Here is a 14,405-nt window from a genome sequence, read left to right on the forward strand (position 1 = left end):
TTCCCCACAGCCACCTCTACATATCCTGCTTCCTTTGGCCCCAGGTTCCTGACTCCCCCAACTCAGGTGCTCAGACCCTGCATTTCCCAACAATCCACAATCCCAGTGGTCATGCAGCAGCAGTGATACATCCCTTTCCCAGACTTGTGTGGCCAGGTGCTTCACTTATCCATACTCATGCAATCCTACAGCCACCCTCAGAGTCAGATGTTGCCATGACGCCCCTTTTACAGATGATGAAACTGAAGCAGAGTGGTGAGGGCAGACAGCTAGGAAGTGGTGCAGTCTTAGCCCTCTCAGGCTGCTGGAGCACACTCTGCAGCTCCCAGCCCCAAAGCAGTCCCAGACTTGCCTCCCACTCCTGCCTCTCCCAAAGCATGCTAGGAAATGGCACCTGTCATACCCCAGGCAAGACAAATGGTTTTTTATTGTGTCTGTGAGATGAAATGAGAGGTCCTGGCTGGGTCTGACCCTCTGACCTCTGCCCTCCAATCCCAGGCGATGCCTCCCTGGTGGCAGGAGGGTTGTGGTCCAGACCCTTCAAGCTCAGGCCAGGCCTGGGGCCTGGGTAGTGGGTTAGTTCAAGGCAGATGGTCAAGGAAGGCAAGGAGGACGAGGTGGAAGTCTTGTGGCTTATGGAGGTAGCAGGCATGGCCTGCATTGCGTAGCTTCACCACAGAGTGGTTGGGCAGGTGGCGGAGCTGCCGCAGAGATTCTTGAGCCAGGATGCGGTCCAGCTCTCCATACAGGATGAGGGTTGGGGTCTGTAAGGCAAGACAAGGGGCTGTGACCCTGGGGCCTGCTGAGGATCTGACCACCCCCAAACCACCTCCTTAGGAAGCCTTCCCCAAACACCCCACCTCTTCCATCTAAGATGAAGGATAAAGCCATGTCCCTCCAGGTAAGACTTGAGTCCTGAACCCCCATGACCCAAGCCAGGGACAGGGTGCCAGGACCCTTGAAGATCCTTCTCCCAGTACCTTCATGGCCCAGAACTGCTCCTGGGTGTAGTTCTGGGTGGAGGTGGGTGCGATGGGCACAAATCCACATAGCTGGTGGTGGCCTCGCATCAGGAAGGGCAGGGCATAGCGTCCACTCAGCGAGGGGCTCACCAACACGGCATTCCGCACCTCCAGGTCCCGCAGCACCTGCTCCAGCAGCCCCGCCCGCCCTGCTTCTGTGCTTGCCTCCTTTGAAGGCGCTGAGTTCCCAAAACCTGAGAACAGTAGCGGGCACCAGCTGAGGGGCGCTGCAAAGCGGCCCAGGACCGCATAGCACATGCTACCCCAAACCTCCTAGAAGCTACTTTTTCTAATCCAATAGGCCTGCTAGAAAAACATATCTTTCATTCATCCTATTAGCAAAACTAAAAAGACTAAACATCCAGTGTTGGAGAAGATATGGGGAAATGGGCATTTTCATACACGACTGATGGGAGAATGAATCTGTGTAGCCTTTTTGGAGAGTGAGGTAGTGTTTGTCAAAATTTTAAAATATGTATCCTTTGACCCATCAATTGTCCTCAATAGCTACCCTAGAAAAATTAGTGACCACATGCTCAAAGAAGCATGTCCAAAGATGCTTCAGCTACATTACGTGAGCATTTCAACTGACACTGAAAACTCTAAGTCAACCTACGTATCTACCAGTAGAGGAGTGGCTGGATAAACCCTGAGCCTCCTTCCTATGGTGCACACTGAGGAGTTAACCAGAGGGTGGTTTGCATGGACTGGCGTGATCCATGCGACATCGTGTCCTGGCAGAAAACTGAGCTGCAGATGGATTAGCTGAGCAGGAAGGACAACAGTCCCCACCAGACAACCAGCATATTGTCTGTATCTCTGTGTATGAAAATGCCTAGAAGAGGGTCTGGCACACCCCAAACTGCTTAGAGAGGGAGAGAAATGTGACACCAGTCTCTGAGGGCTTCACTATTTTTTGATTTTTTTTCTTAATGACAAGAATGATAGCACAAATCATCTGTGTATTTAAAAACACAAAAACTACATAGTCTGTGATAAAAAGTATAGTGAGCCCCTCCCCACCACGACTGCTTGTGAAGTAAGTCACGGTTCTATTTGTTCGGTGACATACAACAATCTACACTGTGGTTTTCAAGGTAGAAATAAAAATGCAGACTTTTTTGTGGTGCCATCTTGTGTTGTGACCTGCCACTGCTTGTCCAGACACTGGAGTCCTAAAGCTCCCAGCCACACCTTAGGCTTCCCGACCTCTCCAGTTCCCCCATCTGGGGGTAGCTGCTGCATCCTGCTTCCCTAGACCCTGGGGTGGGGGTGCTCACCTGGAAGGTCAAGGGCCACAGCCCGGTAGCCCCTCTGCGACAGCAGCTGCAGTGTGCCCAGCTGCTCCCATGTGTGGGAGTTAAAGGCCTTTCCGTGGAGTAGCACCACCTCCACCCTGTGGGCACACAGGGGAATATGTATCCTGGGGCCTGGGAAAGCCACCGTTCTTTCTTCCTAGGCTTCTCCCACTGCCCTCCCAGTCCCTGAGCACCCTGAGTCAGACTGAGGTCCCACACAGGGACTCCCCTTGGGCCTAGTCCCTCCACTAGACCCTTCGGTCAGCACCCACCTGCGTGGCTGGTGGAGTGGGAGCACCTCGCGGTAAAAGATGGGGGGGTTGCCAGGGGTGAGACCAGCCAGGACTGTGACATTGGGGTCTCCCCAGAGCCAGGAAGTCTGCTCAGGGAGGCAGGGCAGCCCCACATACAGTAGTAGCATGAGCAGCAGACCCAGGCCCAGCAGGGCTACTTGGGACCGGCTCATGAAGGTCTGTACCACAGTCTGGAGGAGAAGAGCAGAGGGAAAAGAGGCTGGGGGCTCAGTCCCGACAATGATCCCCGGACCCTACCCCAAAACCCCACCCAGAATCCCCCAGCAGGAAGAGCTGCAGCCCTTGCCCCTTCCTTTGCTCTGGGCAAAGGTCTGAGGGTTCACACCCAACTACTCCACATGCCAGGGCATCAGATACCCTGCAGAGTTAGGATGTGTCTCTGAGGTATCCCCTGGCACAAAGCACGCTCAGTGACCACCATCATCACTGTGGCAGCAAATCACTTCTGATCATCAAGTGACAGCAGGCCCTGGGCTTGGCCCTTCACATACGAAGGCTCACAGATCCACAAAGAACACTGGAGAGCAGATGTGACTATAGGTCTCTTACGGATGAAGAAATGGAGGCTCAGAGAGGTAGCAAGTGGGGGGAGCTGGGATTTGAACCTGGGGCTGGGCTCCTAACCACCAGGCTACACTTGGCTTGCCAAGAAGGAAAGGGCTGGGAGGCCATGGATGAACTGGAACCTTGCTGGTGGACAGAGTGGTGAGGACCATCAAGGGAACCTCCCACTCAGGGCGTGTTTGGAAATGGTTGTTTTTACCTTGCTACATTTAACACTGCTAAAATCAGAATGGGTTTTATAATCACATTACATTTAATGGCCTACCCCAGTTGTATTAAAAGGCTCATAGAGAAGATCCGTGATGGAGGAAATGCTGAGGCACGAGCAGGGGGCACAGGGAGGAGCATGGTGTACCTAGAAATGGAAAGCCAGCACAGGGCTGGAGAGATGAATGTCACTTCCATGTTCCCATTCCTCACACGCAAACAGCCTCAAGCCAAATGACCTGCTTCACGGACTCTTCAAGTCAGGGGCCTTTGCCAGCCCAGAGGACAGAACTCTGGACCCAGGACTCAAACAGGGCAGGTAGCCCTGGCTTTTGAGATTGCCACTTCCTGACTGTGTGTTTCGGTTTGTCAGTAAAATGGGATACCCTTGTGGCTGCCCTCCCAAACCTGCTGTGGGATTTAAATAATACAATGGACTTGACAAAAAGCTGTCTCTGTCATTTCTTGGGCCTAGGATGAGCATGCCTGCCCCATCCCAGGATTCTAGTAAATACATCTTTATTGAGCACCAACTGGGTACCAGGCTGAGCTAGGAGCTGGGGACCTGTCTTGGGCCCCACCCACCTCTCCAGGATGTTTTTGGGATGTTTCCCCAGCCTCCCACCCCCAGGCTCTGGGGTCAGGTGGTGCAGGTGGGCCCCAGTGGCATCCTCTCTGGTGCTTCTGGAAAAGCAGGAGCCTGGCGGAGGACGAGTGCACTCTTTTCTTCCACAGCCTCTGACACACACCTCCAACTGGGTGTTACTCCAGGATCCCACCAGGTGGAGCATACCCATGGGACCTTTTCTATCTGTCTGCCGGGGATGTCCCCGTGCCTCTCCTGGGATGGAGGGACAGGGCATCAGCCATTGCCTTAGCAACCTAGGGTGCGGCCAGGACTAGACAGTAGTAATAGGACTGCAGCCCAGGGCTTACTTAATCTGCTCTACAGATGGTGGGGCTGAGGTAAACTGTGCCTACATTAGGTCACTAGAATGTACAGTGACAATGACACAGGTGTATACACTTGTACACAGGCAACGATTCTTGCCCTCATGCACTTTGCTTTTGCACAAGCTATTCCCTGCATATACATGCAGCCTCCTTGCACAACCAATCCCTTGTAATAATACCCTCTAAATCATGCACACAGTCAGGCATCAGGAAGGCAGACTGATGGAGGCACACATGCTTTCAAAACCACACACAGGCTAGATATGTAATCCCAGTTCGCCTGTAATCCCAGCACTTTGGGAGGCCAAGGGGAGAGGACTGCTGCAGGCCAGGAGTTTGAGACCAGCCTGGGCAACATAGCAAGACCCCATCTCTTAAAATAAAAAACAAAACCCACGACCACATACAGATCCTCAGAAATACTCAAGCACACAGTCATACGACCCTAAAACTACACACAAGCCACGCACAGGCAGACACACAGGTAGATACGTACCCTCAAAGTCACATGCACACAGAAACAGAGTAGACAAACGCGGATACAAGCAGGCTGACATACTGAGGAACACACCCCCAGTGTAAGCGCGCAGAAACACACGCTGACAGACACCACATAGACACATACACACACTCAGACCTCCGAGAACACACGCAGACGCGTGCGCGCGCGCATACACAACACGCCAACACGTGCACACGCACTCTCGCCGCCCCAGCGCCCGCGGCTTCCACAGGACTCTGCTCTAGGGCACGGGGGCAAGGGGAGGGGCAGAGATGGCGGCCCTCGGGCAGCCTGCCGACCTCCCTCCCCGGGGACACTCACCGGGCCGACCGGGCGGGCCCTGCCCACGCGGAACCAGCAGCCGAACAGCGCCCCGACCATGGCGCGGCCTTCGCCGCTCGGGCGGCTGCTCCCGCACTCGGCGGCGGGGAGCGCGGCCACGGAGACGCGCATGCGCAGTCCGCAGCCGCGGGCCTGGTGCCCAGCTCCCTAGCCGGCCCCGCGGCAGGGGTAGTGGGGGCGGCGCCCCGGAGCTCCGATGCCCGTCCACATTTTCCAGGATGCTTTTGGCCTGCGGGACGGTGGCGAGCCACCTGGCTTCTTCCCCCGAGAACATCTTCATCCTCGCTCAGCTCTCTGGTCTGTCCAGGAGTTAAGGATAAGATCCACAGCATAGGGTTGTCATAAGTACATACTTAAGAACCGGTCAAGCCGAGAACAGTGTAGGGGCCGAGGCCTCTTTGTGTGAATGCCAGATATTGTCATGCAGCAGCGCCAGGTCTCAGCCCAACCACTTCCCTGCGCACACACACGGTGGTGGGGGGCGCTGGCCTCCTTCACGTGTACTCATGGTACCCACCCTGGTTGGCGGTATGTGACCAACGTCTGGTCTGTCCCAGGCTCAGGGCTCCGCGCGGCGACCAGCCCAGCATAGGGAGGCTGTACGGAGCACGTAGGGTTTACTTCTTTTTGGTGCCCTGCAGAGGTTGGCAACACCCAACTCACCCTACAGGCAGGAAACAGACTCGGAGGCATTGGGGAAAAGATCAAGGCCACCTGGCTGGACACTGGCGGAGCCTCGCATTCAAACCTGTCGGACCTCAGCTCCGTGCCAGGGGCACAGCTCTGTGCCAGCCAGACAACTCTGGCCCTGGGCGGTTCTGGCTGGGCATGAGGGGGATGGGGTAGGACGGGAGCAGCAGGGATGCGATCCCGAAGCAGCCCTCCTCCTCAAGCTGCGCCACGTCCATGTGGAGCAGGCCTTTGGTGGTTTCGGGACCGCGCGGAGATCGTGGGGCCGAGGGCTTGGGGAAACAGGCCACAGAGAGAACGAGGAGAGGGTTCAACGGCGCCGACGGAGTCAGCGGCAGCTTGTGGCCGCAAGAGGGCGCCCGGGAACACGGCCCAGCCCCCGCCCCCGGGCTGGCCTCTTCCCTGCTTCCAGCCCCGGCCCACCCGCCGCCCGCAGTCGCCCGCCTCCGGTCTGCGCGAGTCCACGCAGCTCCCCAGGTACCCGCCCTGCGCTCTCGACCCTCTCTTCCTCTCTCCAGTCAAAACCCACCCGCACCTACCCAAATCTTCCCATCTCGGATCCCCAGGTCCCCTCCTTCGGGGCTGCCCCCACCTCCTCCCCGTGTCCCCTTCCAGACCTGGCGAGCCCGAACCGTGGTCGGCGGAGGAGACAGAACGAGCCGTGGCGGCGCCCGTGACTGCGGGGTTAACGCGCTGGGCCGTGGCGGGCAGCGCGCTGAGCGCCGCGTCCGGGGCGAGCCAGAATTCCAAAGCCCGTCCCCCACGGGGCACTTTGGTTTCCGCCTCTGGAAAATGGGCTTTTTACCCCAACTTGGGCTCCCTCCGGCCTAAGGTGCCAACGCACAACAGTGCGTTGGGGAGGATGAGGTCGATAAGCGAAACTGTTGATTGAGCACTTACTATGTGCTAGGCATGCACATGCGTGGCCTCATTAATCCTATCAACCGCCTGGCGCTAGTACTGTTGAATTATCCCCATTTGTAGAGGATAGTAACGATGAGAGCAGCAATCGTCACGGGAGCCCCACGTTTTGAGCTCTTACCATCAGCAGGCACCCTCACTGTTATTTTTTTTTAAACTCTTAATTAAATTCCTAATTCTTGAGGGACACTTTATTGTTCCCATATTGCAGAGGAAGGAGCTGAGGCCCAAGGTTACACAACTGAGTGGCAGAGGCAGAAATAACACCTATGTCATCCTGACCCCAAAGCATGTTCCTAGAGTTCTGGAAGCCTCCTGTCTGTGGCGGCCTCCCTGCTCCACCTGGGCAGTTGTTCTGTGGCCCCTCATCAGCCTGGCTTTGAACCACAGGCATTTGATCAGCAGGGCAGCAGCAGGTATGGCGGCCGTTGTGAAGCAGAGCGAGGCCACCTTCCAGGTGCAGGGCCAGAGCCTCTTCTTCCGAGAGGCACGGCCGGCCAGTGGGCAGGTCCGCTTCTCTGTGCTGCTGTTGCACGGTATCCGCTTCTCCTCCGAGACCTGGCAGAACCTGGGTACGCTGCACATGCTGGCCCAGGCTGGCTACCGGGCTGTGGCCATTGACCTACCAGGTACTTCAGGGGCAGGCTTCTGGGCAGGGGCTGGGGAGGCTTCATTGGGGACCCACGGCTGGGGCCCTGGAAGGACTGGGAGGACATAGGCAGGCTGGGCCCAGAGTTTGACAGAGTTCAGTACACACTGACCTTCAGTACACAAGGACCTTTGAGCTTTTCCAGTCTTGACCCAGATATGGTTTGGACACTGCCCAGCTGCTCCTCACTGTTACCGGGCACTGTCTCAGTGTCTCCGAGCCTGTGTCCTCAACTGCGATGGGAGGTAACCACACTCACGTTTGGGGCAGGCTCTAGTGAGAATGGAATGAGATTATCCACATGAGTGTGAGTAAGTAGCTAGTACCTGATACATAGTAATTGGTGTTCAGCCAGTTGGAAGTAAAATACTTTCACTGAGTTATAACCACAGGCTGTTGGAGCCCTGAATAGTGAGACCTGAGTCTCCTGGGGGATTAGGGGGCAGGGCCTGGTGGGTGCCCAGGCCCCCAGTTGTGATCCCTTATGCAAAGCCCTGAGCTGGGCTCTGGAGGATGTAGGGGCAGCCCCCAGACTGCCTGTTATAACCTGGACCACCGGGTCCCAGCCCTTGGTGCGAGGGGTTGATCTGACCCTCTCACCAGCCAGGGCTGGTGTGGTTTCAGGGCCCAAAGGCAGGCCTCCAGCCTGGACAGGACTGGTTACAACAGTGGTTTGGGCTGAGCTTTAGGGCAACGGTCTTGAGCTAATCTTGATGGTGAAGGTGGGGATGGACTGACTGAAGTGGGGGGGGCGGGTATGAGTGCAGAACTAGCCCCTCAGCCTCTGTCCTTGAGGAACCCACCCTGTGCCAATCCAGGGCGAGGTGCCTTTTAAGCAGTTAATTTTCACACAGTCTTAACTGGCAGATACTTTTGTTATCCCCTTTTAACAGATGGGGAAACTGAGTAGCTGAGAGAGAGTTGAGGGGGACTTACCCAAGGTCACATGGACAGTAAATGGATAACTGGGACTTGGATCCAATCCTGTTGGACGTCAGAACCTGATTCTTTCCAGGACACTGTTATTCCTGGGAGAGATGGGCCCAAACATGAAGAGAAATGCCTCATGCTTGCCACAATGTGATAGATCGAGGCTGCTGTCAGAATAAACTTGGGCACACTGGGTGTTAACGGGAACCTGGGCACAGAGAGATTGACTCAGGAAGGCTTCCTGGAGGAAGGGATCTTCTTTCTCTTGTTTTCCCATTCACTGCCCTGGTCTTGTCTCTCCCACATCTGAATCCCTGCAGGTCTGGGGCGCTCCAAGGAAGCAACAGCTCCTGCCCCTATGAAGGAGCTCGTCCCTGGCAGCTTCCTGGCAGCTGTGGTAGATGCCTTGGAGCTGGGCCCCCCAGTTGTGATCAGTCCGTCATTGAGTGGCATGTACTCCCTGCCCTTCCTCACCGCCCCTGGCTCCCAGCTCCGGGGCTATGTGCCAGTGGCCCCCATCTGCACTGACAAAATCAATGCTGCTGACTATGCCAGTGTGAAGGTACTCCTGTGTGGGAAGCTGAGATGCCCCCACTGGGAGCAAGGAAGGATCCATCCCTGGGCCTTTCTCATCTGGGGGCTGGGTAACCAAGGGTGTCTTCTGGGAGGAGATCACCACTAAGCTCTACCCTTTTTGTTTAGTTAGCAGATTACTGTGCCAAGGCCTGTGCTAAACTGTGTGCTGGGGCAGACATCAATCCATGCCCCCACCCACTGGGCCAGCTTGTCTCTCCTCCTCATTTGGGGTGGCCCAAGGGAGAGACTGAATTGGCGGGGAGGGTTGGAGCTGGCCTCCAGGAGGATGGGGCTGGTGTGTCGGGTTCCTGTTCACTCTGCCCTCCTTTCCTTTCTTTCAGACTCCAGCTCTGATTGTATATGGAGACCAGGATCCCATGGGTCAATCTAGCTTTGAGCACTTGAAGCAGCTGCCCAACCACCGGGTGCTGATCATGAAGGGGGCGGGGCACCCCTGTTACCTGGACAAACCCGAGGAATGGCATACAGGGCTGCTGGACTTCCTGCAGGGGCTAGCATGAGGTCCCGCACTGCTGATGGGGGTGGGCTGCCTGCCTACCTTGAGGTCTCTCTCTCTCTCTCTCTCCCCTCCATGGGCTCTGGCTCGTCATGCACATGCAACAGGTGTGTCTGTCTATATGTCTTTCTGGGTTCTTTTGGGGTCTGTCTTTTCTGCTTCTTTATCTTGCAGTGATGGACTGATGAGCTAAAATCAAGAGGAAAAACTCAGGAATCAAGGGACGCGTAATCTGGGGAGGGTAATCCTTCTGTGCTAGGCTTGCTGGGCTTCCCCTTCCACCCCCTCCGCCTCCTTCAGCTGTCCTGCAGGTCAGTCACTCCCCCAACACACACACTTCCCCACCTCTTTAGGCCACAGATACATACATGCCCACATGCATGCCTACACTTTTAGAAGCTATCTATGTTCCCAAATATGATCCTTCACTTGGGAGTAGCTGCATAGGTACATGTAACCCTGGACTGACATGCACATTCTCATGTGCAGTTGTGTATCACATGCACATGCACACATGCCTCCACACAAACACTTGCACTTCTAACCATGCAGCACCTCACTGGCTGGGAAAGTGGGGACCCCATGGGCCAGCCCTTGCAGGAGACCCTTTTGCCAGGCTTAGGGTGTGGCTAGCCCTGGATTCTACTCAGGTTGCAGCTGGCCCCAGCCCAGAAATGCCCTACACAAGGGAAGGGCCACCTCTCTGCCTCTCAGTTCTTGCTTTTCCCTTTCCTTCTGGATGCTCCACACCCCCTGGGGTCATCAAGCCTGGATCTTCTCAGCCAAGCTTGTTTTCTGCTGTGGGGGTGGGGGTGGGGAGACAGAGAGTGGAGGTCGGTGAAATAAAGTGATGCAATTAGACCCCACAGGCTCTTGCAGTTTCCAGAGCGCCGCCCCTCCCCCACCCCCTGGGACCAACACTGTGGGCCCCTCCCCCACCCTGGTGGGACCAGATGGTCCCCCTGCCCTTTGTCCACAGGCCAGATGGAAAGGAAGGGAGATTGGATTCCCCTCCCCACCCACACACACCCAGGTGCCAAGACACTCAGTTGTTGGGGGAGGTGGAGGTCAGTGAGACCAGGCTGAGCCGATTACAGAGGGGGGGAAATATTTGCTCCCCAGGGGGGCTCTCCGGGGGACTTGGGAACAGCTCAACTCCTCCCCCCACTCATCCCTTCCCTGGTAAGGGACTCTAGGGTGCCCATCTCTTGCAACCCTAACCCAAAAAGGAATTCTGGAGGTAGATTTGGGGGAATCGCGGGGCGGGGTGCACCAGGGACACACGGCTCCCAGGCCCCTCCTCCAGCTGGTCCGGTAACCTGTCCTACGCGGACAAGGGCCAGGCAGTGCGGAGCTGTGGGCGGCGGAGGGGCACGGGTCTGGGTGGGCGATAGCCCGAGCGGTGGATGGCGCAGGAGCGAGGAGAGCGGGGAGCTGGGCGGGGCGGAGGGTCGAAGCCAGAGCTCCAAGGGACCCGGGCCGGGAGCGAGGCGGGGCCGGGCGGCGCTGGGGCGAGGCCGCGATGGGGGGTGCAGGGGGCTCGGCAGAGGCGCGGGGCGGGCGGCCCGGGCCGGAAGGACTGGCCTGGCCGGAGGGGAGCTGCACGGGGCGGAGCGTGGCTGGGGCCCGCGCTTCAGGCCGGACGCCCTTGCCCCCCACCCCCGGGGGCTCTGGGAGCTGCAGGGGAAGGGTCTCCCGAGCCCTCCCGGAAGCGGCCGCCGCTCGGGGCGCACCGCGGCGCGCGGGGCGGGGCGGGCGGCTGCGGCACTGGGGCGGCTGGGGCGGGCCCGCCGCGCTGTAATCGGATCCGGGGAGGGGGCGGGGAGGGGCCGGGCCGGGCGGGCCGGGGGGTGGGGGGGGCGCGCGGAGCCGGGCTCCGGGCCGGCCGGGCTCCGCGCCTGTCAAACCCCTCATTGTTCGCAGCTGATGTCACTCGCAGTTGTGAGCGGCCGCCTCTCCCGGGGACAATGTGGGACTGAGCGGCCCAGCCGCTGTGCCGCCGCCGCCGCCGCCGCAGGACAGCCCCAGCGAGGTAGGGCGCGGGCCGGGCGGGGCACGGCGGGCCGCGAAGTTTGGGGGTTCGCCTGGGGGTGGAGAGCCCGCGCCCAGATCCACGGGCTGGGGTCCCGGGTTTAGGGGACTGGGAGACTGCGAGGAACATGACATGTTCCTTGTCCTGTATGGCCAAGGCCTGCACAGGTGGGGGGCGCTGGTCTGCCAGAGGAGCCCCCAGCACCAGGGAGGGGCTTCCTGGACCTTAGATCCCAGATTTGAGACCCCATCCCACTCACTGTTTTGTGTTTTGGACCTGCTCTTCTCTTGACCTCCTGCCCTGGTTCTGGTTCTGCTCCTCTCTGCCCCCATCTGCCATTCCCCTGCAGCTCCTGGCTGGGCACACACCCCTTCCCGTTCTCTGCAGTCCTTGGGGAGCCAGACACAGACCTCCAGGCCATGGGTGTATGGAAATGACAGTAGGGGGCTCAGAGTGGTCCCTCTTGCCCTGTGGCTCTTCAACCCTTCAGCTCTGACCTAGCTTCTTGCCAGGAGTCCTGGGGGGTGGAGTGGGGGTGGGGGGCTCTGCTACTCACTTCAACCAAGCCCTCATGCCTGCCTGGCCAGGAGAGGGAGGTGCTGGCCTCCTACTCCACTATCCCTGGCCCGCCATCTTGAGACCTGTGGCACCCAGTGCCCCGCCCGGCCCCAGCACCCAGGGGAGTGGTCTTCAAGGTGATGTACCCAGCGCCAGTTGCTTTCCTTCTCCCAGAATGTGGGGCTCTGGGTCCCCACCAAGCCCAGGATGATCACCTTCATGCTGGACCAACAGGGTATGTGTCCCAGAGGCCCTCCTTCCCCCACAAAGAGCTCTTAGACACCACGGACTCCCTAGGAGCTGAGCTCCAGCGCTCACTGTTCCCTGGGATCACCCTCATTGCCTCAGGTCCAATACCTGGGACCCTATTCTTTCCTCATCTGAAAATCCCCTAGCCATTCCAGGTCCTGGAGCCCCTTCAACCTCCAAGGTGCCCCCATCCCAGCCCCCACCCCCAGCCTTCATCAGCATGCAAGCTCAGGCTGCCCAAACACAAGGGGATTGTTCTCCTTGCATGCTCAGGGTGGGGGGCTGGGAGCAGGCGGCCCACACACCCTGGCAGGCCCAGGCCACTGGGAGGCTGGCTTGCCCCACCCTGTGTCCCCAGACAGGCTCTGTCCAGCCTCCCTACTCCCATCATTGCCCCCCTTCCAGCCTGTGTCACCATTGCCCAGTGGTGCTGACCCCTTGGGGAAAGAGATCTAAGCTGCACAGGTAGACCTTTGGAAGAATCCAGCTTTGCCACTTGCCTCCCCTGTAGCCTTACAGTCTCCTTCCTCTCTGGGCCTCAGATTCCTATCTTGATTGGTGAGGCCCTTCCAGCTGTGACAGGCTGAGCCTGACTCGACTCTGAAACCTACCCCACTCCCAGCTCTTTTAGCCCCCCTTCCCCATGGGGAGACCCACTCTGGCCCCCCAGAAATCCCAAAGCACAGCCCAAATCCGACACCCCAGTGACATGCCTGGAGAGCCCCTAGACCTGGAAAAACAGCTGGAGCAGGGGCTGGGGATGCTGCAGAAGGAATTAGGAATCCAGTCCAGGCAGGTCCTGGCTCTGCCCATGTGGCTGGTCCCTCACGCTCCGAGTCTTCTCACCCTACCCTCATTACTCCTCTGGGACCCTGAGCCCCATCTTCAGTCCCAAATGCCCCCAAGCTCTGTGAGCCCTAACTCTTCTCCCTGCACACTGAGCCTGGTCCTGTCTCAAATTTCCTATCTTTCTGGAGCTCTGTGTTTAGTGGAAGACAGGCCCAGGAATACCAACTGGGACTCCTTTAAGTTGCTGTCATATCTCTGGGGAGCATAGAGGCCTGAGTGGTTATATCTGACTTGAAAGGTTAGGGAGGGCTCCACAGAGGAGGTGGCCTTTGAGAAGGATTTTGACAGAGAGTGGGGAGGATGGGCATTTTGAGCTGGTATCAGCCTGGGCAAAGGCCCAGAGGCCTGGAGGTGCTCGGTGTGTTCTGCAGCCTGGCGTGTGTGGAGGATGGGGTGGAGATGAGACAGGAGAAGTTGGCAGGGGCCAGATCCTGAAGGGCCTTGATTGCCTGTCCATGGATATCAGGCTTTATTCCTTGGGCACTGGGGAGCCATGGGTGGCTGTTGAGCAGCAGAGTAAGCATACAGTGTTTAGCATGCAGAATAGAAGCTAGAGACCTTTCTCAATTAGGTGAGATGGTGAGGGGGGGCTGTGGTCTTTCACCTGGATCCCAGTCTGGACCTGGGCCTGCCTTAGTTTCCCTTGGCTATGAAGACTCTTGGGGACCTGCTTAATGATGCTGTAAAGAGGCTGTAGCATTTCTGGCACCTGCCAGCTTGTCAGAGCTTGCCCTCCTGCCTGGCACTTTGTCTATGAAACAGACCTGAATCAAGAAACTAGAGGCTGGAGTTTGTGGACCCCAGGATGTGCCCCTGCAGGCTTCTCCTTCCCTTCCCCCCAAAACCGGGTGTGATTGGCCTTCCTGGGAGGCTGGAAGGCTAAGAGGCTGGGCACATGGGTCTGAGGATGCTGGGCAGTTCTCGTGCAGGCCTGCGTAATCAGGAAGGGTGAGCATCTCCAGAGAATGGGCAGGGGAGTCAGCAGCCCTCAATGCTCATCCCCCCCACCCCCGCCCAGGCCGAGTGCCCACCCCCCTGCCACACCCTCCCTTGCTTGATGCTCTGAGCCATTCCCTATCATCACTGGGTGTGGCTAGCATGGTTGCTGTGGGAGTGGGAATAGGAGGAGGAGGCTGCTAGGTTGGGAGCTGGGGGTGTTGGGGGATGTGAGATACGGAATGAAGGTGTAGACTGGACCCCTGCCCCTCCCCAGCCCAGGTGGGTCCACGGG

General features: G+C 58.0%; 2 protein-coding genes and 1 long non-coding RNA gene across 7 annotated transcripts; 1 reads left to right on the forward strand and 2 right to left on the reverse strand.

Annotated features, from left to right (window-relative positions):
• Nucleotides 1-403: 403 nt before the first annotated feature.
• On the reverse strand, nt 404-5,292 carry ABHD14A (abhydrolase domain containing 14A). Of its 2 annotated transcripts, XM_045530079.1 has the most exons (6): nt 5,183-5,271; nt 3,464-3,578; nt 2,593-2,804; nt 2,303-2,418; nt 981-1,216; nt 404-764 (listed from the first exon to the last, which is right to left on the reverse strand). In XM_045530079.1, the coding sequence occupies exons 3-6, from the start codon at nt 2,784-2,786 to the stop codon at nt 582-584; spliced, it is 729 nt and encodes a 242-aa protein (XP_045386035.1). In that variant the 5' UTR covers nt 2,787-2,804; nt 3,464-3,578; nt 5,183-5,271; the 3' UTR covers nt 404-581. The 2 variants fall into 2 exon arrangements, with proteins under 2 accessions (XP_045386035.1, XP_045386034.1); XM_045530078.1 differs by lacking the exon at nt 3,464-3,578 and having other exon boundaries at nt 5,183-5,292.
• Nucleotides 5,293-6,024: 732 nt separating this feature from the next.
• Nucleotides 6,025-10,347, forward strand: ABHD14B (abhydrolase domain containing 14B). Of its 4 annotated transcripts, none has more exons than XM_045530082.1 (4): nt 6,025-6,370; nt 7,205-7,443; nt 8,714-8,955; nt 9,311-10,347. In XM_045530082.1, the coding sequence occupies exons 1-4, from the start codon at nt 6,066-6,068 to the stop codon at nt 9,488-9,490; spliced, it is 966 nt and encodes a 321-aa protein (XP_045386038.1). In that variant the 5' UTR covers nt 6,025-6,065; the 3' UTR covers nt 9,491-10,347. The 4 variants fall into 4 exon arrangements, with proteins under 4 accessions (XP_045386038.1, XP_045386039.1, XP_045386040.1 ...); XM_045530083.1 differs by having other exon boundaries at nt 7,217-7,443; XM_045530084.1 differs by having other exon boundaries at nt 6,026-6,370; nt 7,220-7,443.
• Nucleotides 7,005-10,993, reverse strand: LOC123623213. The gene is made up of 4 exons (XR_006729821.1): nt 10,186-10,993; nt 9,529-9,675; nt 8,400-8,491; nt 7,005-7,736 (listed from the first exon to the last, which is right to left on the reverse strand). It is a non-coding gene; the product is annotated as an uncharacterized LOC123623213 (long non-coding RNA).
• Nucleotides 10,994-14,405: the final 3,412 nt, after the last annotated feature.

Source organism: Lemur catta, chromosome 18 (genome assembly GCF_020740605.2).
Source record: "Lemur catta isolate mLemCat1 chromosome 18, mLemCat1.pri, whole genome shotgun sequence".
Classification (NCBI taxonomy): Eukaryota; Metazoa; Chordata; class Mammalia; order Primates; family Lemuridae; genus Lemur; species Lemur catta.

Excerpts from the sequence above, each read along its gene's own strand:
- ABHD14A (XM_045530078.1), bottom strand. The coding sequence starts at position 5,242 with ATGGTCGGGGCGCTGTTCGGCTGCTGGTTCCGCGTGGGCAGGGCCCGC. Across the intron at positions 2,805-5,182 it reads GGGCCCGCCCGGTCGGCCCG|ACTGTGGTACAGACCTTCAT; the intron begins GTGAGTGTCCCC and ends CTTCTCCTCCAG. Across the intron at positions 765-980 it reads AGCAGTTCTGGGCCATGAAG|ACCCCAACCCTCATCCTGTA; the intron begins GTACTGGGAGAA and ends CTTGCCTTACAG.
- ABHD14B (XM_045530081.1), top strand. The coding sequence starts at position 6,110 with ATGTGGAGCAGGCCTTTGGTGGTTTCGGGACCGCGCGGAGATCGTGGG. Across the intron at positions 7,444-8,713 it reads TGTGGCCATTGACCTACCAG|GTCTGGGGCGCTCCAAGGAA; the intron begins GTACTTCAGGGG and ends GAATCCCTGCAG. Across the intron at positions 8,956-9,310 it reads CTGACTATGCCAGTGTGAAG|ACTCCAGCTCTGATTGTATA; the intron begins GTACTCCTGTGT and ends CCTTTCTTTCAG.